Below are 26,925 nucleotides of genomic sequence, written 5' to 3'. Positions count from 1 at the left end.
AGCATTTGATCCCAACAATGTACCATAAACAAGAACACACACACTCACAGTTTTAAAAACTTGAAATTTCATGTCATTTACAGATTTCAGCCACTGGTAAACATTAGAATATATTATGAACAAGCTTTAAACTAAAATGAAAACAAATTTCAAAGTCAATAATTAAATGTGTGACATTAAAAACAGCGTCTCGTGACACCAGAAAACAAAAGAACACAAGGGCCGGAGATCCATAAAGTGAATAATGAAAATGATTTATTGACTGTGTGTGATAATCTGAAATGAAAGGTAATTATTATAGTGGTAAGAAAATGATAGGTTTGACACTACATCAAAAACTAAATCAACACAAACTGAGGTTGAGATAAGCACAGAAACACACTCACTCAGCAGGTCTCACACATGCATTTTACTGTCTATATAAGTATTTATTACACACGTTATTTCACTGTAGTATAAATGCCATGAAGAGAAAAGAAAAGACTTTATAATATCTCACTGTTACTAATTTATCATGCATCAAAGCATTACGGGTAGAATCTCTTGTCAATCTAATCTGATTCATCAACACTGATGAGTTTCACAGATGATCCAGGTCCAAACCCAAACCCAGGATAGAGCGGCTGAGTGAATGTGGTCTGGACTGTGTGGATGAGGCTCATTGTGTCAGAGACGCTGTAGAAGGACAGAGTTCCTGCTCTGTGATCCACAAACACTCCTATTCTACTGCTGATGGACTCCACAGAGAGAACAGTGTGTGTCTTATTGTGCCAAAATGAGTACCTCGAGGGAGTGCAAATCAAACTCCAGGATTGATCATTAGATCCAAACAAACACTCAACACCTACCTTCCTGTTGATGCTACTATATGACACTGATATACGCACACCATTATTTCCCCTCCACTCAATCTCCCAGTAACAGCGTCCACACACACTCTCTCTACACAACACCTGACGATACACATCAAATCTGTCTGGATGATCAGGATACGACTGCTCTCTGTGTGTGTGAATCATCACTCTGTTGTTCTCGGACAGACAGAGGTTTTTATGGACTGTGTTTGGATCCAGAGTGAGCTGATGGGAATCTGATGGAGATAAAACACATCAGAAATAGGAATTATTAATCTGTTTGATCTTTCTCATGTAGCTGAACTCTTCATGTTCATTGTATCATAAGTGTCTCAGTACGGATAAACAATTATCCTGTGCAAATCATCATTTGCATCATCAATTATAAAACTATTCTTTCACCTTCAGGAAGAACATGGACACAATCAGTGAGATTTTCTGCTTGTTTTGTATTGACTTACATTGTAAGATGTTGTCCCTGGTTCTGGGAACCGTGTTGGTGAATGTGACTGTAGAAATCAACAGACATGAACAGTGTGATTCTCATGATCCTGAATTCATTCCTAAGACATTTCTAATATGATGTTCTCCATGATATGAGATGATGATGGACTGGTTTCTGAGAGCAAATGAATCTCCAGGTCTTTACCTCTGTCTGAGATCTTCTTGAGCTCCTTTTTGAAGAAATTCTCCAGTTTGTCTCTCAGCTGATGGACAGATTCTCTCAGATCATCAGAAGAGAAGTGAGAACTGAAGAGATCATCATTTGCATCTGTAGATTCAGGAGGTGCTGAGAGAGACTGGAAACTCTACAGAAAACAGTAATCAAAACTGAAAAGAAAAGAAATCAGCTCCATACTTCACCCAATAACCTACAGGAACATCAGATTTGTGCGCTTCTTGTTGACTTGACTGATCCTTAGTAACTCAGTCCAACATGTCACAGCATTATCATCACTCTTCTCATATTCACTAAATCACATTACAGCTATAAATTCTAGTCTTATTTCACCTATACTATATATCAACTTTCTAGGAAATTGTGTGGATGATATAATTTCTGATAAGAACATACATATCCATCTAACAGCTCAAGCACAAAAGAAGCTCCAAGGCTACAATTAGATTGACCATCATTTATAACTATAGAGTGGTTAGAGATGCTGAAACTTCACAAGGACCCCTAATGCACAATCAGGTTTGATTTGGTTTGAATACACTGAAGTATTGCTAATATACACATTACTTTATATTTGGGGTCTTCATGTTTAAATTTTATCAGGATTCGGGATTGCCTGATCCAGTTTTGATAAACGTTACTCAGAATCAGTACTATCAAGTTTACTGATTTCACTGAAACATAAAGAATGAGATGCAAAATTTGGTAATAAGTTTTAAACTGTTGGATGCGCTAGTGGTGTTTGACAGCTAAAAGTATCTTCAATATAAAAGAGCTCAGAGAAATGATTATTGAGAGATTTCGAGAGCTGAAAGATATTTGTAAGTGTCTTTCAAAAGATGATGAGATGAGAGTCTGACTGATGATTATATAATAAGACACTCATCAAATGTTTTCTCTGTGAGTCACAGCAGAATCTCACTCATGTCCACTATGATCCTGTTCTTCTAGATGTGTGTTACCTGCAGGAACTGGATGTGATCCTGTGTGTGTGAAAGCTGCTCCAGCTCAGTGTCTCTCCTCCTCAGATCATTGATCTCCTGCTCCAGTCGTTCCAGTCGTCCTCCAGCTTGACTCACTGCAGTCTTTTCCTGATCTCTGATCAGACGTATCAGCTCAGAGCAGCTTTTCTCAATGGATGAGCGGATGAGCTCAGTAAAGATCCTCTTGCTGTCCTCCACTGCTGTCTGTGCAGAGCATTGTTAGGAGACACAGTGATTCAGCTTCAGTGAGTCTGAACTGAGACGGAGACAAACTTCTCTTCTTCTCCAGACTCACCTTCTGAGACTCCACAGTCTCTCTCAGCTGCTGGAGATCTTTCTCTCTCTGCTGGATTCTCTGCTGGAACATCTTCAGTTGGTTCTGGAGGAAAAACAGAAGATTGTAAATGTCTCAAAAAATTACTGTCACTAAATCATCAATGAATCCAGTAAATTTGTAGCTAATAAACCAATGGCTGAAGGTTCAAACTCCACAACTGATGATCAGTTACAATCATCAAACATGAATTATGATCAATATTAAGGCCTGTTTCACTGCAGGCGTAAGTATCACGAGAGTGAACCAGACACAGACGTAGAGCTTCAAACTGACAGTGTTTCTGTTTAATTAACCTGCAGTTCTACACAGAAAATAAACAGACTATTGCAGGGGGGTGTCACGTTCTGGTAAACAGGAGACAAGAGATCCAATCGCAGTGTGAGATTTATTGGGCAATCCAAAATCAGAGTAAAAACAAGCCGGGTCATAACCAAAGATCAGTCCAAACAGAAACAAACAAACAAACAAACAGGATCAGGAATAGGAACTCGAAAACTAGGAACACTAGGAAACCAGATGATGGAAAGTAAGGGCTCCAAGCAGACAAACAGAAAAGGACTAGTTAATATAGGGAGGATAACGACTAACAAGTGAAGACACCTGAGTGCAATTAACAGGATTGCAATTACTGTGATGAAGTGCCAAGGCTTTGTGGGAATTGTAGTGCCTACGGTGAGGTGCCTATGGGGAAGTGAGACCACTAGTGGAGACTCAGGGAAACAGAGACCAGACAGCGCGACATTACCCCCTCCTCCACGGAGCAGCTACCAGATGCTCCACCCGAACCCAAGAAGAGACCAAAGAACACAAAGACCAGGAGGGAGGTGGAGCGGCGGAGGACCAGGGGGAGGGACGGAGGGCCAGGTAAAATGGGGAAACAGAGACAAGTGCAATTAACAAAAACAAGGAACCCAGGAGGGAGGTGGACCGGCGGAGGACCAAGGGGAAGGACTCTAGAGGGTCAACGGGAACCTGACTCGACTCTCGGGGGTCAACGGGGACCTGACTCAACTCTGGGGGGTCAACGGGGACCTGACTCGACTCTGGGGGGTCAACGGGAACCTGACTCGACTCTGGGGGGTCAACGGGAACCTGACTCGACTCTGGGGGGTCAACGGGAACCTGACTCGACTCTGGGGGTCAACGGGAACCTGACTCGACTCTGGGGGGTCAACGGGAACCTGACTCGACTCTGGAGGGTCAACGGGAACCTGACTCGACTCTGGAGGGTCAGCTGTGGCTGTCATCCCGTGTAGAGGCGCTAGACAAGCGGCCATCCTAAGTCAAAGTCAAAGTCACCTTTATTTATATAGCGCTTTAAACAAAATGCAAAATGATAGTTAAAGGCAGTTCATCATTGAATTCAGTTATGATGAACTGCCTTTAACTATCATTTTGCATTATTGAGACACTGTTTTCCAAATGAATGTTGTTCAGTTGCTTTGACGCAATGTATTTTGTTTAAAGCGCTATGTTTTCATCAAAATTTGCTGATTCAAATCAGTAATTAATTATTATTTGACTACTCTGCACACTTTCCAGTAAGTCAATGCATTTGCACTATAAGATCAAAACAGAACACCTTACGTGCTCTCGTGATCCCCACTTGGAAAACCCCTGGTAGACCGAGATGAGTGGTAATTCATAGTGCCCTCTCCTGGGTAGTGTGGTTTATTTATTGTCATTTCTAATCACTCATACACAGACACTTTGACTTTAAGTACTGGCAAAACGTCAGAAGTGCCAGTACAAGCGAAAAAGTGCCGGCCAACTTCAGGCACTGAACATGTCTTGTTGTGCATATAATATGCAGTTTTGGCATACACACACCTTTACCACACCCCTAATCCTAACTATTGCATATCAATAGCACACCAAATAGAGACAATAATGTGATTTGATTATGATTTGATTGCTTCCACTGACCTCATTTGTAAGTAATTTTGGATAAAAGTGTCTACTAAATTACTAAATGTACATATAAATGATAAGCATTTTCATAATTTACTATATAAAGCAGCATATATTTTTATTTTAAGGCAACCATATGCTCCCACAGGCCACATAAAATTATGTGGTGTATTGAGTTTGACACATGTTAGACAATTGGATCACTACACGTAGTATTAACTTGATCAAACAAAATACCTGATTCTCTGTCCTCTGTGCTGCAGCGGATACAGTGTCATGGTTTTTATGTCCATCAATCGTACACAGCATACATATACATTTCTGATCAGTGCGACAGAAAACCTCAAGGAGCTTATCATGTTTCTGGCAGATCATCTCCTGCAGTTGTCCAGTGGCATTAGTCAAACTGTGTCTCTTTCCTTTAAACCAACTCTCGTGTTGTTCAAGATGATTCTGACAGTAAGAGTTCACACACATCAGACAGGACTTGATGGCTTTGGATTTTCTTAAAGTACAGACATCACACTCCACATCTCCAGCTCCAGCGTCACAGTCAGCAGGACGTTTTCTCTTCTTCAGTTTCTCCACCACTTCAGCCAGCATGGTGTTTCTAGATAAAGCAGGTCTTGGACTGAAGGTCTGTCTGCACTGAGGACAGCTGTAGACTCTCTTCTGATCCTCCTGATCCCAGCAGTCTGTAATACAGCTCTTACAGTAACTGTGTCCACACTGGATGGTCACTGGATCCTTCAGGAGATTCTGACAAACTGAACACAAGAACTCATCGTGAAAAATTCTGGCTTCTGCCATTTTACTGCATGAATATAGTCACAAACACACAGTAGCTCAACCTCGTTTTAGTTTCTCTTTCTCTGAACACACATGTGTCCTGTTTCCTTGTTCTGTGTTTGAGGGATGTGTGTAAGTAAGGTGTCTATGAGTCTGTAAAGCAGGTTCCTGTTCCTCATTATATGTATGTGTAATATTAAAATCTCCATAACTACAGGAAGAAGGAGGCGGGAACCAGCGGACAAGGCGAGAGAAAAGGAAATGAAAGGAGGAGTGACAGAGATGAGAGAGGGGAGAGAGGGAAAAAAAATTGCGGTTCCCAGACGCACTGCTGCTCGGCCCTCCACCCACTGGGTGATCTCCTCCGCGGTGCCTGGCGGTGGCACTGGACGGCCCTCGGCGGACGGCACGACACTCCTCCACCGCCCGGTGGACGGCAACGGCTTCTCCGGTTTTGGGCAGCCGGCAGGAGTCCCCCGTTCCCTGCTCTTCCCATTTCCGGTGGATGGCAGCAGGCTCCGGCACCCTGGCGAACGGTGCCGACCCCTCCAAATCTGACTCCATTTTATTATTTAATCTGAGTCCATTTTATTATGACCTCTAATTCAGGTTGGAATGCAAATCGGTTGTATGTCTGTTTCTATTTAGTAGGCCTATTCTTCTGACATTTGATTATTCTAGTTAAACTCTTCGGGTGCTCATGTCGCTAACAGGGATTCAACGTAAATATAGTCAATAATTACAGAGTAAAGCAGAATAAAAACAAATGTAACAATTCATTATCAGTCAGGTAATTATGTACTCTGCCAATTACATATCCAATTCAAACATATCAAATCGTATCAATACAAAAAATCGAATTCTCAAAGATGCATCTAAAAGTAAAATATGCATACCTGACCTTAGAAAATACATAGTATGAAGTGAAGAGACACTCAACACACTACAGGCTTTCTGGCTACAGAATCGCTCTGATCCTTTTTGCTGCAATCCTTTAAAATTAAACAAATTGACAGAAGGGAAGGAGGTCAACTGCACCTTCACTCTGTGCGCTGTCTCGAAGATGCCCGTTTATGTTTGTGTTGTCTTTTTCTCTGGAGATCAAAGTTTTTCAGGTTCTTTCATCTTCCATCGAAAAATTTGCTAACGCTTCTTCAGCAAAGTTTGGATTTACTTAACTAATATTACAACCAATACCAGAATGCACCATAAACAACATATAAATGCAGTTACTGTTTACTAACAACTACTTACCTGGAATATGAAATATAGCGGTTTAAGCCATTTTTATGTAAACGCAAATTATTTTTAATCATTTTTAATCAGTTTAGGTGTATGTGTGAAGTACAGATTAAAGCAGGTGGGGGGTGGGGGGTGAGACTGGGATCGTCAGGTAGTTGTTGATTCTCCATAGACTGTGGGGGTGGTGTCTTGTACTTGGTGATGTTACTCAGACCAGTCCTTACTGACATTGGGTCATTGGCTGAAAACTTTTTTTCCTTAGCTTTTCAGAGTCGTTTTTTTATTCACTCTGATCTCATTTAGTAGTCTGTTCTTGGCCTTGCAGTACAACATTTTATCCCCACTTCTGTAAACATCCTTTTTAGCATGACAAAGCTGCTTGAGTTTTACAGTAAACCTTGGTTATCATTATTGAATGTCAGTCATGTCCTGATAGAAATACACATATCATCAAAGAAACTGATATAAAAAATGAAAATGAAACAGTGAGCCCCAATCAGAAAGCCCCAAAGTTACCCGTGGGAAAGAGTGATATTCATCCTTTATTGTGGTGTAACAGCCCTGCAAACAAGCCTGCACTGGCCGGGCTTGAACTACTTTACTTCTAAAATCGATACTATTAGAGATAAAATTGCAACCATTCAGCCGTCAGCTACAGTTTCGCATCAGACAGTGCACTATAGACCCCCTGAGGAACAGTTCCACTCATTCTCTACTGTAGGAGAGGAAGAATTGTATAAACTTGTTAAATCATCTAAACTTACAACATGTATGTTAGACCCTATACCATCTAAGCTCTTAAAAGAGGTGCTTCCAGAAGTCATAGGTCCTCTTCTGACTATTATTAATTCCTCATTGTCATTAGGATATGTCCCCAAAACCTTCAAACTGGCTGTTATTAAGCCTCTCATAAAAAAGCCACAACTTGACCCCAGAGAACTAGTTAATTATAGACCAATCTCGAATCTCCCTTTTCTGTCCAAGATACTAGAAAAGGTGGTATCCTCACAATTATATTCCTTCTTAGAGAAAAATGGTATATGTGAGGATTTCCAGTCAGGATTTAGACCGTATCATAGTACTGAGACTGCTCTCCTTAGAGTTACAAATGATCTGCTCTTATCATCTGATCGTGGGTGTATCTCTCTATTAGTTTTATTGGATCTTAGTGCTGCTTTTGACACAATTGACCACAACATTCTTTTGCATAGACTTGAACACTTTGTTGGCATCAGTGGAAGTGCATTAGCATGGTTTAAATCGTACTTATATGACCGCCATCAGTTCGTAGCAGTGAATGAAGATGTATCATATCGATCACAAGTGCAGTATGGAGTACCTCAAGGCTCAGTTCTAGGGCCGCTACTCTTCACGCTTTATATGTTACCCTTGGGAGATATCATCAGGAAACATGGTGTTAGCTTTCACTGTTATGCTGATGATACGCAGCTCTATATTTCCTCGCAGCCCGGTGAAACACACCAATTTGAAAAACTAATGGAATGCATAGTCGATATAAAAAATTGGATGACGAGTAATTTCTTACTGCTAAATTCAGAAAAAACAGAGGTGTTAATCATAGGGCCTAAAAACTCTACTTGTAATAACCTAGAACACTGTCTAAGACTTGATGGTTGCTCTGTCAATTCTTCGTCATCAGTTAGGAACCTAGGTGTGCTACTTGATCGCGATCTTTCCTTAGAAAGCCACGTTTCTAGCATTTGTAAAACTGCATTTTTCCATCTCAAAAATATATCTAAATTACGGCCTATGCTCTCAATGTCAAATGCAGAAATGTTAATCCATGCATTTATGACTTCAAGGTTAGACTACTGTAATGCTTTATTGGGTGGTTGTTCTGCACGCTTAGTAAACAAACTACAGCTAGTCCAAAATGCAGCAGCAAGAGTTCTTACTAGAACCAGGAAGTATGACCATATTAGCCCGGTCCTGTCCACACTGCACTGGCTCCCTATCAAACATCGTATAGATTTTAAAATATTGCTTATTACTTATAAAGCCCTGAATGGTTTAGCACCTCAGTATTTGAATGAGCTCCTTTTACATTATACTCCTCTACGTCCGCTACGTTCTCAAAACTCAGGCAATTTGATAATACCTAGAATATCAAAATCAACTGCGGGCGGCAGATCCTTTTCCTATTTGGCGCCTAAACTCTGGAATAACCTACCTAACATTGTTCGGGAGGCAGACACACTCTTGCAGTTTAAATCTAGATTAAAGACCCATCTCTTTAACCTGGCATACACATAACATACTAATATGCTTTTAATATCCAAATCCGTTAAAGGATTTTTAGGCTGCATTAATTAGGTAAACTGGAACCGGAACACTTCACATAACACCGTACTTTCTACATCATTAGAAGAATGGCATCTACGCTAATATTTGTCTGTTTCTCTCTTGTTCCGAGGTCACCGTGGCCACCAGATCCAGTCTGTGTCCAGATCAGAGGGTCACTGCAGTCACCCGGATCCAGTACGTATCCAGACCAGATGGTGGATCAGCACCTAGAAAGGACCTCTACTGCCCTGAAAGACAGCGGAGACCAGGACAACTAGAGCCCCAGATACAGATCCCCTGTAAAGACCTTGTCTCAGAGGAGCACCAGGACAAGACCACAGGAAACAGATGATTCTTCTGCACAATCTGACTTTGCTGCAGCCTGGAATTGAACTTCTGGTTTCGTCTGGTCAGAGGAGAACTGACCCCCCAACTGAGCCTGGTTTCTCCCAAGGTTTATTTCTCCATTCTGTCACCGATGGAGTTTTGGTTCCTTGCCGCTGTCGCCTCTGGCTTGCTTAGTTGGGGTCACTTCATCTACAGCGATATCATTGACTTGATTGCAAATTAAAACAGACACTATTTCAACTGAACAGAGATGACATAACTGAATTCAATGATGAACTGCCTTTAACTATCATTTTGCATTATTGAGACACTGTTTTCCAAATGAATGTTGTTCAGTGCTTTGGCGCAATGTATTATGTTTAAAGCACTATATAAATAAAGGTGATTGATTGATTGACTGGCCCAGCTCGGCTCAGGGCCCCGAGAATTTGCTCATTGGCAAAACATTGGCCCCTCAAGCCAAAGTCTGATCTCTGAGAACATTATTTAGATGTAATAATTTCACTTTAAAGTAGACCTAGAATACCACTGCATGAAATTTTGTCCTGAAATAATATTTTTAATATTTTAAGTCATTATGCAGAAATTCTTTGGACAGAATCATGTAGATTCACACATATATCACACACAATGAAACAATTAATGACAATTAATGAAACATTTTTTTTTATCTGAATATTTTGTTGACTGTCATCAGCGATATTGCTGCATCTTGATATCTGTGTGAGGTTATCAGCATTAAAAAGGTAATGTGACGGTGGATTGAAGGAAAGTCTGGAAGCAGATGCGAGTTAACAGTTTTAATGAGATGAGGGGAATACAAAGACACAAATAAACAATGAGGCTGAGAAGACGACACTCTGTGGTGGTGGTGAGGAGGTGAGGAATCCGGATGATGGCGGAGAGAAGGTGAGTAGTCCGGATGATGACGGTGAGTAGGCAGCAGGAGAGGATGGCACAGGAACTGCGGGGAATAGAGCCGAAGGTAAGAGTTCGTGGCTGAGTGGAAGTGCGGAGAGTGGATGAGGTTCTAGGGAAAACACAGACATCCAACGCAAACAACACTGAAGCCGCCGAACAGGGTAACCACATTAAACATGAAACAACGATCTCACAAAAACAAGACGTGAGACAAGCCAATATATAGTGGATGTGTAATAAGTGACAGCTGTTGCTGATGACAATTAACAGAGACGGCCACAAGCTAATCAGTGCAGACGCGAAACACACTGATTTTACCACAAAGTACAAACACCCCGAGATCACTGTTTACCAACCGTGACAGTACCCCCCCCTCTAAGAACTCCTCTTGGAGTTCCCAGAAGGGCCTACCTGCTGATTGTAGTCATCAATAAGGGAGTGATCCAATATGTCCCTAGCAGGTACCCAACTCTTCTCCTCCGGACCCTAACCTTCCCAGTCCACCAGATACTGGAATCCTCGTCCCCTCTGTCTCGAGTCCAGAATACGATTAACCGAATAGGTCGGTTCCCCATCTACGAGACGGTAGCGGTAGCGGGGGAACTGGAGTAGGCGGATTAATACGTGCATAAAACACGGGTTTAATTTTGGACACATGAAAGGCGATGTGTACCATAGAGAGTTGTTGACTCCAGGAAGAAGGATTCTTGGAGACCAAACATCGCAACGTCCTCTCTAAATCTTGGTTGGCTCACTCAGATTGTCTGTTGCTTTGGTGATGATAACCCGAAGACAAGCTTACTGACGTTCCTAACAATTTGCAAAACTCTTTCCAATATTTGGATATGAACTGAGATCCCCTGTCCGAAACCACGTCTACCGGGAGGCCATGATGCCGAAAGACGTGATCTAGGACAGTGACCGCTGTCTCCTTGGCAAGCCAAAACAAAATGTGTGTGTGGGATTAGGGGCCACAAGGATGGGAGTCCAAATGAAGCGGCTCTTGAGGTTAGCAAACGCAGCCTCACCTGCGTCCGACCACCTGAACGGAGTACTGGGGGAGGTCAAGGCTGTCAGAGGTGAGGCTAGTTGGCTGAAATTGCGAATGAAACGCCGATAGAAATTGGCGAACCCCAGAAACCACTGTAGGGCCTTACGGGCATCTGGAGATGGCCAATCTATCACAGCCTTAACTTTGTCAGGGTCCATACGTATTCCCTCGGATGAGACGATATACCCTAGGAAGGGAACAGACTGTGCATGGAATACGCATGTCTCCGCCTTGACAAAAAGACCATTCTCAAGTAACCTCTGGAGCACTCGTCTGACATGTTAAACGTGTTCCTGGAGAGATTAAGAAAAAATCAGTATGTCATCCAGGTAAACATATATAAACTGATCTACCATATCTCGCAACACTTCATTAACGAGTGCTTGGAAAACCCCCGGGCAAGTTGGAGAGCCCGAACGGCATCACCAAGTATTCAAAGTGCCCTCTAGGGGTAGTAAAGGCGGTTTTCCATTCATCCCCCTTCCTGATGCGGACCAAATGATAAGCATTACGTAAATCCAATTTTGTGAATATGGATGCTCCCTGCAACCTCTCGAAAGCTGAAGACATTAGTGGTAATGGATAGGTGTTCTTTATCGTGATGTTGTTCAGCTCTCGGTAATCAATGCAAGGTTGCAGAGAACCATCCTTTTTACCCAAAAAAAAGAATCCCCTTCCGGAGTCCAGAAGGGCATGACATTCATGAGATTGATTCCTCCACCGCAGTTTCACTGGAAGAAGGGGCGATGATGTAGTTGAGGACTTCCCAGCGGAGATCCCACCCGATAGTAGCCTCAAGTTTACAACCAGGCTGGCTCTTTTAACCGGGCATGAGTCGATGTTATGATCAGAGCTTCCACAGTACAGACACAGTCCTTGGGACCTCCGCTGTTCCCTCTCCCTCCGGGACAGCCAAGCTCCACCCACCTGCATGGGCTCGTGGTCAGAATCAGAATCAGAATCAGAATGAGCTTTATTGCCAGGTATGTTTGCACATACGAGGAATTTGTTTTCGTGACAGAAGCTCCGCAGTACAACAGAATGACAGCGACAGAACATAAAACACATAATAAAAGAATAAAAAATACAAATATGAAGACAGTGAATGACAATATACAAATGACAATTGTAGGCAGGTATATTACAAAGTGAAGTTATGTATGTACATATATATTGTGTGCAAAATTTAAGTGTATACTAAGTATGTGTGTTAGATAAATAAAGTGTGTGTGTATATAAATATAAAGTGTAGTGTGTTCGCCATTATTGTCAGCTGTTCATAAGATGGATTGCCTGAGGGAAGAAACTGGTCCTGTGTCTGGTCGTTCTAGTGCTCAGTGCTCTGTAGCGTCGACCAGATGGCAACAGTTCAAAGAGGGAGTGTGCTGGATGTAAGGGGTCCAGAGTGATTTTGACAGCCCTTTTTCTCACTCTGGATAAGTACAGTTCTTGAATAGATGGGAGAGTTGAACCGATGATTCGCTCAGCAGTCCGGACTACTCTCTGTAGTCTTCTGAGGTCAGATTTAGAAACTGAGCTGAACCAGACAGTTACTGAAGTGCAGAGGATGGATTCAATGATGGTGGAGTAGAACTGTTTCAGCAGCTCCTGTGGCAGGTTAAACTTCCTCAGCTGGCGGAGAAAGTACAACCTCTGCTGGGCCTTTTTTACGATGGAGTCAATGTGAATGTCCCACTTCAGGTCCTGAGAGATGGTGGTTCCCAGGAACCTGAATGACTCCACTGCAGTCACAGGGCTGTTCATGATGGTGAGTGGGGGGAGTGCAGGGGGGTTTCTCCTGAAGTCCACGATCATCTCCACTGTTTTGAGCGTGTTAAGCTCCAGGTTGTTGAGACTGCACCAGACAGCCAGCTCTTTTACCTCCTGTCTGTAAGCAGACTCGTCACCGTCCTGAATGAGGCCGATGAGTGTGGTGTCATCTGCAAACTTCAGGAGCTTGACAGAGGGGTCCATAGATGTGCAATCGTTGGTGTACAGGGAGAAGAGCAGTGGGGAGAGAACGCAGCCCTGGGGAGCTCCGGTGCTGATTGTACGGGTGCTGGATGTGTATTTTCCCAGCCTCACTAGCTGCTGCCTGTCTGTCAGGAAGCTGTTGATCCACTGGCAGACGGAGGTGGGCACGGAGAGCTGATTTAGTTTGGGCAGGAGGAGGTTTGGGATGATCGTGTTGAAGGCCGAGCTGAAGTCCACAAACAGGATCCTCACATAAGTCCCCGGTCTGTCTAGGTGTTGCAGAACATAATGCAGTCCAATGTTTACTGCATCGTCCACAGACCTGTTTGCTCTGTAGGCAAACTGAAGAGGATCCAGCAAGGGCCCAGTGATGTCCTTCAGGTGGGCCAGCACCAGTTTTTCAAATGACTTCATGACTACAGACGTTAGAGCCACAGGCCTGTAGTCATTTAGTCCTGTAATTTTGGGTTTCTTAGGGATGGGGATGATGGTGGAATGTTGGAGGCATGAAGGGACTTCGCACAGCTCCAGCGATCTGTTGAAGATCTGTGTGAAGATGGGGGCCAGCTGATCAGCACAGGATTTCAGACAGGCTGGTGTAACACAATCTGGGCCTGGTGCTTTTTTCCTTTTCTGCTTCCGGAAGACCTGGCGCACCGCATCCTCGCTGATCTGAATTGCAGGTGTGGGGGAGAGGGGGGATGCAGGAGGTGAGAATGGTGAGAGTGAGTCGTCGATGGAACCGACCGTGTTCCCTCGACTCAAGCGCCCCCTAGCAGGAGAGATGGTAGGGCGAGAAGGACTGGGTTGGCCACCCAGGCGATTAATCCGTGCGTCGACCCGTAGAGCCAACTCTATGAATCCGTCGGGAGTGGGGGGCAGCTTGAGGAGGTAGATCTCTTTCTGAACACGGTCAGATAACCCATGCAGGAATCGATCCCACTGCGCCGCCTCGTTCCACTGGCACGTGGCCGCCAGTGTGCGGAACTCGATGGAATAATCGGTCACTGAGGAAGAACCTTGATGGAGCTCTGAGAGCTGATGAGCGGCTTCCCTGCCGGTCGCTGCACGGTCGATGTCTCCTCATCTCCTCAGAGAGGGCGTGGAACCAGGCACAACACGGATTTTGGTTCTCCCACACCGCCGTCCCCCATAAGGCAGCCTTGCCGGATAACAATGTGAGGATGAATGCTACTTTTGAATCCTCAGTAGCGAAGGTGCGGGGCTGTAGGGCGAAATGCATTGAACACTTAGTTAAGAAAGTTCTGCAAAATGCTGGCTCACCCGCATAATTCTCCGGTGCCGGAAGTCGCGGCTCTGGCAGGAAGTGGTCCTGGGGAATCTCCCGGGGGACGGACGGCGCAGGCGGTGCGATGGGCGCAGTGGGAGATTTGAGCTGATGGATCCGCTGGGTGAGCTCAGACACCTGTGCCACCAGCGCTCAGATAGTGCGTCCGGTGTTAGAGATGCTCTCCTGCTGCTGATCCATGTGTTGGACACTGTGGTGCATTTAGTCCGTGAGGGTATTGATGTAAGTGATGTAAGTGATGTGAAGTGACATTCAGCCAAGTATGGTGACCCATACTCAGAATTTGTGCTCTGCATTTAACCCATCCGAAATGCACACACACAGAGCAGTGAACACACACACACATACTGTGAGCACACACCCGGAGCAGTGGGCAGCCATTTATGCTGCGGCGCCCGGGGAGCAGTTGGGGGTTCAATGCCTTGTTCAAGGGCACCTAAGTCGTGGTATTGAAGGTGGAGAGAGAGCTGTTCATGCACTAACCCCACCCACAATTCCGTCCAGCTCTCTCTCTCTTGGTGATCGCTGCTTCCATGGTGGTGAGATCGTTCTGTGACGGTGGACTGAAGGAAAGTCTGGAAGCAGATGCGAGTTAACAGTTTTAATAAGATAAGGGGAATACAAAGACACAAATAAACAATGAGGCTGAGAAGACGACACTCTGTGGTGGTGGTGAGGAGCTGAGGAATCCGGATGATGGCGGAGAGAAGGTGAGTAGTCCGGATAATGACGGTGAGTAGGCAGCAGGAGAGGATGGCACAGGAACTGCGGGAAATAGAGTTGAAGGTAAGAGTTCGTGGCTGAGTGGAAGTGGGGAGAGTGGATGAGGTTCTAGGGAGAACACAGACATCCAACTCAAACAACACTAAAGCCAACGAACAGGGTAACCACATTAAACATGAAACAGCGATCTCACAAACACAAGACGTGAGACAAGCCAATATATAGTGGATGCCTAATGAGTGACAGCTGTTGCTGATGACAATTAACGGAGATGCCCACAAGCTAATCAGTGCAGATGTGAAACACACAGATTTCACCACAAAGTGCAAACACCCCGAGATCACTGTTTACCAACCGTGACAGATAAAATCTGTCATTTTTGCTTTTGAAAGCAAACATTTCGTTTGGAAACATATTTTCATCAATAATTTTAGCAGTCATTAAATGAGATACAGCCATACCGGCAGCCATGTCACCCTGTAGCCCAAGACTGGTTACCCACTGAAGCTACTCAGGGTTAAGTCTGGTCAGTACCTGAATGGGAGACCAGGTCCATCAGGAGACACGTCACTGAAGGCAGAGGAACATTTAAGGAATAATAGACTATTTAAAATTAATACATTTTTGAAGCAAGTTTGTCTAAATACTACTACAAAATACTACTACAACTGGCCCTCCGACTGAGCCACTGGGCTACATCAAGTGTCACTCACCAGCGAGAAAACTTTAATAGTACTAGAATACCAGGAAGGAAGATTGTCTTGTTGAGGTTTGTCTGCCATTCTCGCTCTCAGCACAGTGTGCATGAACATGCTCTTGATGTATCCAGTCTGCATGAACAGGGTGCGCAGAGGTATGCAGATACATACCTTGGACCAAGAAAATTGAAAGGATGAACATTTCTTGGTCCTATGCCTTCCACAGATCATATAAATACAGATAATAAATTTAGACCACTTAACTTAATGATTGCTATCAGGAAGTGAGGAGATTTTCAACCAGCATAAAATATTTTTTTCTGAAGACAATCACCTATTGCACCTTTAAATATTTAAAAAAGAGAAATATCATTTATGCATTTAATCCCATTTTATCAACCAATATCTTGCTACTGACCTTCGATGATAAATTCAACCATACTAAGCAAAAATGAAAAAATAATAATTCTCATTGCTGAATAGTGTTGAACTTTTTTCTCTTGTGTCATATTCTTCATGGTATTTTTAGGGAGTAACGCACTAGGGAGGGAGTATTGTAATGAATTGCTTTTAACAGTAACTTCCCCTTAACACAGAATATAACACACACACTGATCTTACTGTCTATATGAGGATTTATTACACACATTTATTCATACATGTTATTTCACTGACAGAAGTTCAGCTACAGTATTAATGTCATGAAAAGAAAAGAAGAGACTCTATAACATCTCACTGTTACGGATTTATCATGCAGCTCAAAGCATTATGGGTAGAATTTCTCTTCAGTTTATTCTGATTCATCAACACAGTTTCACTGATGATCCAGTTCCAAATCCAAACCCAGGATAGAGCGGCTGAGTGAATGTGGTCTGGAATGTGTGGATGAGGCTCATTGTGTCAGAGACGCTGTAGAAGGACAGAGTTCCTGCTCTGTGATCCACAAACACTCCTATTCTACTGCTGATGGACTCCACCGAGAGAACAGTCTCATTCTTATTGTGCCAGAATGAGTATCTGGAGGGAGAGCAGAACAAACTCCAGGATTGATCACTGAATCCAAACACACACTCATCACCCTGTCCCTTCCTGCTGATACTCTTATACGCCACTGATATACACACACCATTATCTCCACTCCACTCCAGCTCCCAGTAACAGCGTCCACACACACTCTCTCTACACAACAGCTGACACCAAAAGTCAAATCTGTCTGGATGATCAGGATATGTCTGGACTGTGAAAGTGCCAGTAATCACTCTGTTGTTCTCAGACAGATGTAGGTTTTTTTTCACGGTGTTTAGATCCAAAGTGAGCTGATGGGAATCTGATGGAGATAAAACACACCAGAATCAGGAATTATGAATCTGTTTGATATTTTCATGTAGCTTCATTTTCAGTGTGTCATCAGTGTCTCAGCACAGATGAACAGATGTCCTCTAAAAAGCATCCTTTATATATAAACATCATCAGTTATAAAACTCTTCTTTCACCTTCTATAAGAAGAACATGAACACACTCTGTGAGATTTTCTACTTGTTTTGTACTGACTTACATTGTAGGAAGTCGTTCCTGGTTCTGGGAACCGTGTTGGTGAATGTGACTGTAGAAATCAACAGACATGAACAGTGTGATTCTCATGATCCTGAATTCATTCCTAAGACATTTCTAATATGATGTTCTCCATGATATGAGATGATGATGAACTGGTTTCTGAGAGCAGATGAATCTCCAGGACTTTACCTCTGTCTGAGATCTTCTTGAGCTGCTCTTTGAAGAAATCCTCCAGTTTGTCTCTCAGCTGATGGACAGATTCTTTCAGCTCATCAGAAGAGAAGAGAGAACTGAAGAGATCATCATTTCCGTCTGTAGATTCAGGAGGTGCTGAGAGAGACTGGAAACTCTACAGAAAACAGAAATCAAAACTCATCAGCTCCACATGTCACCCAATAACCTGCACCAACATCAGATTTGTGCAGCTCTTGTTGACTTGGCTGATATTTAGTAACTCAATCCAGCAATTTCACAAAATTTGCTTCATTCTTCTTGTATTCATTAAATCAAATTACAGCTACAGATTCTAGTGTTTGCCGCTTATACTATATGTAAAATTTCTAGGAAATAGTTTAGATAATAAAACATCTGCTAAGAACATACTGTAAAAATCTGTTATGACGAGTGGGGTGCAGCCGAGAGACATGGGAACAGGAGCGGTCTCGAGTCCCACGGAGGAGATGGAGGGATATAAAACCGGAGCGACGACAGTGACGGACGAGAGAGGACCAGGCCTGGGTTTTAGTTGTGTTTGGTTTGTATTTGTGCGCGTCAGTTGTCCGTGAGGGGCTGATGCACTGTTTTGTCTTTATTTTGTAATTAAAGTCTTGATTTGATTTTCCGCTGGTTCCCACCTCCTTCTTCCCGTGAATATGAAGTGTGTCATTTGCTACAGTGGTGCCGAAGCCCGGGAGAAGGAGGGACACACTGCTGAAGATCCCTCGCCGCTGTGGAGAATCCGCGGTGCCATCGAGCAGGCTAGGGTGTGTGCGTCATGGACGCTCGAGGCGGTGGGCTGGAGTGAGTTGCCAGGGACGGGTGAGCTCACTGCCGGCTGCCCGTGGTGTGGAGGGGCGGCTGCCGTCCGTGAGGGAGCGGAGCCTGCTGCCTCCGTGAAGGAATTTGGAGGAGCAGGGAATGGGGGTCTCCTGCTGGCTACCCAAAACTGGAGGAGCCGTCGCCATCCACCCGGCGGCGGAGGAGTGTCGTGCCGTCCTCCAAGGGCCGTCCAGTGCCACCGCCAGGCACCGCGGAGGAGATCACCCAGCTGGTGGAAGGTCGAGCAGCAGTGCTCCTCTCTCAGGGATTTCACAGGGACTCTTAAGACACACTCAAGTATGGTTTCAAATCACTGAAGCATTACTAATACAGGTTCTTCTCTATAAATTAGCATATTGTTATAAAAGTTCATTATTTTCCATAATGTAATGATAAAAATTAAACTTTCATATATTTTAGATTCATTGAACACCAACTGAAATATTTCAGGTCTTTTATTGTTTTAATACTGATGATTTTGGCATACAGCTCATGAAAACCCAAAATTCCTATCTAAAAAAATTTGCATATTTCATCCGACCAATAAAAGAAAAGTGTTTTTTAAGACAAAAAAAGTCAACCTTCAAATAATTATGTTCAGTTATGCACTCAATACTTGGTCGGGAATCCTTTTGCAGAAATGACTGCTTCAATGCAGCGTGGCATGGAGGCAATCAGCCTGTGGCACTGCTGAGGTGTTATGGAGGCCCAGGATGCTTCGATAGCGGCCTTAAGCTCATCCAGAGTGTTGGGTCTTGCGTCTCTCAACTTTCTCTTCACAATATCCCACAGATTATCTGTGGGGTTCAGGTCAGGAGAGTTGGCAGGCCAATTGAGCACAGTAATACCATGGTCAGTAAACCATTTACCAGTGGTTTTGGCACTGTGAGCAGGTGCCAGGTCGTGCTGAAAAACAAAATCTTCATCTCCATAAAGCTTTTCAGCAGATGGAAGCATGAAGTGCTCCAAAATCTCCTGATAACTACAGTAGCTGCATTGACCCTGCCCTTGATAAAACACAGTGGACCAACACCAGCAGCTGACATGGCACCCCAGACCATCACTGACTGTGGGTACTTGACACTGGACTTCAGGCATTTTGGCATTTCCTTCTTCCCAGTCTTCCTCCACACTCTGGCACCTTGATTTCCGTATGACATGCTAAATTTGCTTTCATCCGAAAAAAGTACTTTGAACCACTGAGCAACAATCCAGTGCAGCTTCTCTGTAGCCCAGGTCAGGTGCTTCTGCCGCTGTTTCTGGTTCAAAAGTGGCTTGACCTGGGGAATGCGGCATCTGTAGCCCATTTCCAGACTCAGTCCACTGCTTCCGCAGGTCCCCCAAGGTCTGGAATCGGTCCTTCTCCACAATCTTCCTCAGGGTCCGGTCACCTCTTCTCGTTGTGCAGTGTTTTTTGCCACACTTTTTCCTTCCCACAGACTTCCCACTGAGGTGCCTTGATACAGCACTCTGGGAACAGCCTATTCGTTCAGAAATTTCTTTCTGTGTCTTACCCTCTCGCTTGAGGGTGTCAATAATGGCCTTCTGGACAGCAGTCAGGTCGGCAGTCTTACCCATGATTGTGGTTTTGAGTAATGAACCAGGCTGGGAGTTTTTAAAAGCCTCAGGAATGTTTTGCAGGTGTTTAGAGTTAATTAGTTGATTCAGATGATTAGGTTAATAGCTCGTTTAGAGAACCTTTTCATGATATGCCAATTTTTTGAGATAGGAATTTTGGGTTTTCATGAGCTGTATGCCAAAATCATCAGTATTAAAACAATAAAAGACCTGAAATATTTCAGTTGGTGTGCAATGAATCTAAAATATATGAAAGTTTAATTTTTATCATTACATTATGGAAAATAATGAACTTTTATCACAATATGCTAATTTTTTGAGAAGGACCTGAATAAGGACTCACTTCATGTTTAGGGTCCTAATGATCATCAATGTGTTACAGGCCAATAAAAATCAGTTTTATCAGGTTTGAGGATCACCTGATTCAATTTTGATGAACGTTACTCGGTAGAATCGGTACAATCGAGTTCACTGATTTCAAGGTGATGTAATAAATCAAAAATAAAAATATGGTAAAAATGTGAGTGAGTGAAGTTTTGATCTGCCGGTGGCGCTAGTGGTGGTTGACAGTTAAATATATCGTCCAGAAGAAAGAGCTGAGAGAAAGGAATCCTAAGAGATTTCCAGAACTGAAAGCCATTTGTAAGTGGCGTCTCTTTCAGAAGAAGCTGATCAGATGAGAGTCTGACTGATGATTATATAATAAGACACTCATGAAATGTTTCTCTCTGAGTCTCTGTCACAGCAGGATCTGTTCAAGTCCACTCTGATCCTGTTCTTCTAGATCTGTGTTACCTGCAGGAACTGGATGTGATCCTGTGTGTGTGAAAGCTGCTCCAGCTCAGCGTCTCTCCTCCTCAGATCATTGATCTCCTGCTCCAGTCGTTCCAGTCGTTCTTCAGCTCGACTCACTGCAGTCTTTTCCTGATCTCTGATCAGACGTATCAGCTCAGAGCGGCTTTTCTCAATGGATGAGCGGATGAGCTCAGTAAAGATCCTCTCACTGTCCTCCACTGCTGTCTGTGCAGAGCGCTGTTAGGAGACACAGTGATTCAGCTTCAGTGAGTCTGAACTGAGACGGAGACAAACTTCTCTTCTTCTCCAGACTCACCTTCTGAGACTCCACAGTCTCTCTCAGCTGCTGGAGATCTTTCTCTCTCTGCTGGATTCTCTGCTGGAGCGTATTCTGTGTCTCATTCAGCTGGTGCTACAGGATAAACAGATGATAGTCAATCTCACCGATAACAACTGGCACTAAATCATCAATGTATACAAGAAAAGTGGAACTGAAATGGCTGTAGGTAGGTTCAATCTCAAGAAGTGAGGATCATGATGAACATGATGAAGATTAAGGCCTGTTTCAAACTTTAAGTGGAAGTAAAAGTGAAACTGATGCAGACATAGAGCTTCACAATGACAGTGTTTCTGCTGTGTAGCATAACTTGTATTTTGACAGATGAAAGTTTGTATTTTGTCAAAGAACCAGTGAATAGTTCACTCCATTATTTCATAATGTTGTTTTTATGAAAGATTGTCTTGATGAAGGTTTCTGGTGCATTTTCAGCAAAAAGTGAAACTCTTCTTGCAGCTGCTGTTCATTTCTGCTGTTGTGTGCATATAAGAATGCTGTTGTTAATATGGTGCCATTATAAACACATGAAATGATTGTCTGCAATATTTCATCAGTGTCATTTCTTAAATACCTGTTTCTCTGTCCTCTTTGCTGCAGCTGATACAGTGTCATGGTTTTTATGTCCATCTATTGTACACAGCATACATATACATTTCTGGTCAGTGCAGCAGAAAACTTCAAGGATCTTCTTGTGTTTCTGGCAGATCATCTCCTGCAGTCGTCCAGTGGCTTCAATCACTTTGTGTCTCTTTCCTTTAAACCAACTCTTGTGTTCTTCAAGGTGATTCTGACAGTAAGAGTTCACACACATCAGACAGGACTTGACGGCTTTGTATTTTCTTCCAGTACAGACGTCACACTGCACATCTCCAGCTCCAGCGTAACAGTCAGCAGGACGTATCCTCTTCTTCAGTTTCTCCACCACTTCAGCCAGCATGGTGTCTCTAGCTAAAGCAGGTCTTGGACTGAAGGTCTGTCTGCACTGAAGACAGCTGTAGACTCTCTTCTGATCCTCCTGATCCCAGCAGTCTGTAATACAGCTCTTACAGTAACTGTGTCCACACTGGATGGTCACTGGATCCTTCAGGAGATCCTGACACACTCGACACAAGAACTCATCCTGAAAAATTCTGGCTTCTGCCATTTTACTGCTCGATTGTAGAGATACAAAAACAACAGCTCAACTACACTCTCACTTTCTCTTTCACTGTTTAGCTACATTCCCACAGCTCTCGGCCCCGCCCCTCTCGTCAGAATCAGAATGAATCAGAATCAGAATGAGCTTTATTGCCAGGTATGTTTACACATACGAGGAATTTGTTTTCGTGACAGAAGCTCCGCAGTACAACAGAATGACAGCGACAGAACATAAAACACATAATAAAAGAATAAAAAATACAAATAAGTAGATAGTGAATGACAATATACAAATGACAATTGTAGGCAGGTATATTACAAAATGCAGTTATGTATGTACATGTGTATTATGTGCAAAATTTAAGTGTATACTAAGTATGTGTGTTAGATAAATAAAGTGTATGTGTATATAAATATAAAGTGTAGTGTGTTCGCCGTTATTATCAGCTGTTCATAAGATGGATTGCCTGAGGGAAGAAACTGGTCCTGTGTCTGACAATTTGAGTGAACTTCACAAGGAATGGACTGAGGCTGGGGTCAAGTCAATTCACCTCTATTTATAATGCGTTATAATGCGTTATAATGCGTTATAATAGATTGTGTCAAAGCAACTGAACAACATTAATTAGGAAAACAGTGTCAATAGTGCAAAATGACAGTTAAATGGAAAGTTCATCATTAAATTCTGTGATGTCATCACCCAGCTCAGTTCAGTTTAAATAGTATCTGTGCAATCATTTGCAATCAAGTCAACAATATCGCTGTAAATGAAGTGTCCCCAACTAATCAAGCCAGAGGCGACGGCGGCAAGGAACCGAAACTCCATCGGTGACAGAATGGAGAAAAAAACCTTGGGAGAAACCAGGCTCAGTTGGGGTCAGTTCTCCTCTGACCAGACGAAACCAGTAGTTCAATTCCAGACTGCAGCAAAGTCAGATTGTGCAGAAGAATCATCTGTTTCCTGTGGTCTTGTCCTGGTGCTCCTCTGAGACAAGGTCTTTACAGGGGATCTGTATCTGGGCTCTAGTTGTCCTGGTCTCCGCTGTCTTTCAGGGGTGTAGAGGTCCTTTCTAGGTGCTGATCCACCATCTGGTCTGGATACGTACTGGATCCGGGTGACTGAAGTGACCCTCTGATCTGGATACAGACTGGATCTGGTGTGACCTTGGAATAAGATAGATACAGACTAATATTAGCGTAGATGCCATTCTTCTAATGATGTAGCAAGTACATCGGTTGTTATGGGAAGTGTTCCCAGTTCCGTTTTACCTAAATAATGCATTATATTGTATGTGTAAGCTGGGGCAGCTGTGGCCTAATGGTTAGAGAGTGGAACTGAAATGGCTGTAGGTAGGTTCAATCTCAAGAAGTGAGGATCATGATGAACATGATGAAGATTAAGGCCTGTTTCAAACTTTAAGTGGAAGTAAAAGTGAAACTGATGCAGACATAGAGCTTCACAATGACAGTGTTTCTGCTGTGTAGCATAACTTGTATTTTGACAGATGAAAGTTTGTATTTTGTCAAAGAACCAGTGAATAGTTCACTCCATTATTTCATAATGTTGTTTTTATGAAAGATTGTCTTGATGAAGGTTTCTGGTGCATTTTCAGCAAAAAGTGAAACTCTTCTTGCAGCTGCTGTTCATTTCTGCTGTTGTGTGCATATAAGAATGCTGTTGTTAATATGGTGCCATTATAAACACATGAAATGATTGTCTGCAATATTTCATCAGTGTCATTTCTTAAATACCTGTTTCTCTGTCCTCTTTGCTGCAGCTGATACAGTGTCATGGTTTTTATGTCCATCTATTGTACACAGCATACATATACATTTCTGGTCAGTGCAGCAGAAAACTTCAAGGATCTTCTTGTGTTTCTGGCAGATCATCTCCTGCAGTCGTCCAGTGGCTTCAATCACTTTGTGTCTCTTTCCTTTAAACCAACTCTTGTGTTCTTCAAGGTGATTCTGACAGTAAGAGTTCACACACATCAGACAGGACTTGACGGCTTTGTATTTTCTTCCAGTACAGACGTCACACTGCACATCTCCAGCTCCAGCGTAACAGTCAGCAGGACGTATCCTCTTCTTCAGTTTCTCCACCACTTCAGCCAGCATGGTGTCTCTAGCTAAAGCAGGTCTTGGACTGAAGGTCTGTCTGCACTGAAGACAGCTGTAGACTCTCTTCTGATCCTCCTGATCCCAGCAGTCTGTAATACAGCTCTTACAGTAACTGTGTCCACACTGGATGGTCACTGGATCCTTCAGGAGATCCTGACACACTCGACACAAGAACTCATCCTGAAAAATTCTGGCTTCTGCCATTTTACTGCTCGATTGTAGAGATACAAAAACAACAGCTCAACTACACTCTCACTTTCTCTTTCACTGTTTAGCTACATTCCCACAGCTCTCGGCCCCGCCCCTCTCGTCAGAATCAGAATGAATCAGAATCAGAATGAGCTTTATTGCCAGGTATGTTTACACATACGAGGAATTTGTTTTCGTGACAGAAGCTCCGCAGTACAACAGAATGACAGCGACAGAACATAAAACACATAATAAAAGAATAAAAAATACAAATAAGTAGATAGTGAATGACAATATACAAATGACAATTGTAGGCAGGTATATTACAAAATGCAGTTATGTATGTACATGTGTATTATGTGCAAAATTTAAGTGTATACTAAGTATGTGTGTTAGATAAATAAAGTGTATGTGTATATAAATATAAAGTGTAGTGTGTTCGCCGTTATTATCAGCTGTTCATAAGATGGATTGCCTGAGGGAAGAAACTGGTCCTGTGTCTGGTCGTTCTAGTGCTCAGTGCTCTGTAGCGTCGACCAGATGACAACAGTTCAAAGAGGGAGTGTGCAGGATGTGAGGGGTCCAGAGTGATTTTGACAGCCCTTTTCTCACTCTGGATAAGTACAGTTCTTGAATAGATGGGAGAGTTGAACCGATGATTCGCTCAGCAGTCCGGACTACCCTCTGTAGTCTTCTGAGGTCAGATTTAGAAGATTAAGAAGTCACACCTGTGTATTAAAGCTGCAGTAGGTAACTTTTGTAAAAATATATTTTTTACGTATTTGTTAAACCTGTCATTATGTCCTGACAGTAGAATATGAGACAGATAATCTGTGAAAAAAATCAAGCTCCTCTGGCTCCTCCCAGTGTCCTATTGCCATTTGCAGTTACGGGCCGCTCCCGGTAAGAAAACAACCAATCAGAGCTGCGGTCCGTAACTTTGTTTGTGTTTGAAATGTAGAAAAATGTATATAATAAGCGAGTACACCATGAATCCATTTTACAAACCGTGTTTTTGGCTTGTCCTGAATCACTAGGGTGCACCTATTATAAGTGTTTATATTCTGACTATTTTAGATTGCTTCGGGGGTACCGCGGCGGAGTAACCCAGTACCTTTGTGATTGGATGTGATTGGCTAATATTAGTCTGTATCTATCTTATTCCAAGGTCACACCAGATCCAGTCTGTATCCAGATCAGAGGGTCACTTCAGTCACCCGGATCCAGTACGTATACCTTTGTGATTCTTCATAGTCATAAACAGAGAGAAGTAGCTCCGGCTACGATGTTCTTCCGCAAGACGCAAGCAGTTCTGTTTATTAACCGCTAGAGCGTCAAAAGTTACCTACAGCAGCTTTAAATCAATTCAATGCACACAGACTGAAGTTCTTTTAATCATGATAAATTTGGCTCACAAAAACCCACAAACCCACCAATTCTCGATGAATTATTATATGGTGATAATTAACTCAAAGCTCCTGCAAAGTTTTCCTGAGCCTTCAAAATGGTCTCTCAGTTTGGTTCACTTGGCTGCACAACAATGGGGAAGACTGCTGATCTTTCAGTTGTCCAGAAGACAATCATTGACACCCTTCACAAGGAGGGCAAGCCACAAACATTCATTGCCAAAGAAGCTGGAGGTTCACAGAGTGCTGTATCCAAGTATGTTAACAGAAAGTTGAGTGGAAGGAAAAAGTATGGAAGAAAAATATGCACAACCAACCAAGAGAACCGCAGCCTTATTAGGATTGTCAAGCAAAATCAATTCCATAATTTGAGTGAACTTCACAAGGAATGGACTGAGGCTGGGGTCAAGTCAATTCACCTCTATTTATAATGCGTTATAATGCGTTATAATGCGTTATAATAGATTGTGTCAAAGCAACTGAACAACATTAATTAGGAAAACAGTGTCAATAGTGCAAAATGACAGTTAAAGGAAGTTCATCATTAAATTCTGTGATGTCATCACCCAGCTCAGTTCAGTTTAAATAGTATCTGTGCAATCATTTGCAATCAAGTCAACAATATCGCTGTAAATGAAGTGTCCCCA

The 26,925-nt window shown here is 43.0% G+C and overlaps 2 protein-coding genes and 1 pseudogene across 3 annotated transcripts in view; all 3 read right to left on the bottom strand.

Annotated features, from left to right (window-relative positions):
- Positions 1-22,646, bottom strand: part of LOC113115788 (tripartite motif-containing protein 16-like) — a 66,159-nt gene extending 43,513 nt beyond the window's left edge. Inside the window, exon 1 of the mRNA XM_026283408.1 lies at positions 21,997-22,646. Within this exon, the coding sequence (XP_026139193.1) occupies positions 21,997-22,569 (573 nt within the window). The 5' untranslated portion in view covers positions 22,570-22,646. The remainder of the gene's footprint in view (positions 1-21,996) is intronic.
- LOC113115812 (tripartite motif-containing protein 16-like) lies at positions 230-5,598 on the bottom strand (annotated as a pseudogene).
- A 1,427-nt stretch (positions 22,647-24,073) lies between the features above and the next one.
- LOC113115808 (E3 ubiquitin/ISG15 ligase TRIM25-like) lies at positions 24,074-24,964 on the bottom strand. Of its 2 annotated transcripts, none has more exons than XM_026283438.1 (2): positions 24,315-24,964; positions 24,074-24,212 (listed from the first exon to the last, which is right to left on the bottom strand). In XM_026283438.1, the coding sequence occupies exons 1-2, from the start codon at positions 24,885-24,887 to the stop codon at positions 24,207-24,209; spliced, it is 579 nt and encodes a 192-aa protein (XP_026139223.1). In that variant the 5' UTR covers positions 24,888-24,964; the 3' UTR covers positions 24,074-24,206. The 2 variants fall into 2 exon arrangements, with proteins under 2 accessions (XP_026139223.1, XP_026139222.1); XM_026283437.1 differs by having other exon boundaries at positions 24,077-24,215.
- Positions 24,965-26,925: the final 1,961 nt, after the last annotated feature.

The sequence above is a fragment of the Carassius auratus genome, chromosome 16 (genome assembly GCF_003368295.1).
Source record: "Carassius auratus strain Wakin chromosome 16, ASM336829v1, whole genome shotgun sequence".
Taxonomy (NCBI): domain Eukaryota; kingdom Metazoa; phylum Chordata; class Actinopteri; order Cypriniformes; family Cyprinidae; genus Carassius; species Carassius auratus.
Note: the sequence above shows the minus strand (reverse complement) of the source record. Positions and strands in the feature narration are given on the sequence as shown.

What these genes read in the sequence shown, in the direction of transcription:
- LOC113115808 (XM_026283437.1), bottom strand. Translation starts at nt 24,887, where the DNA reads ATGGCAGAAGCCAGAATTTTTCAGGATGAGTTCTTGTGTCGAGTGTGT.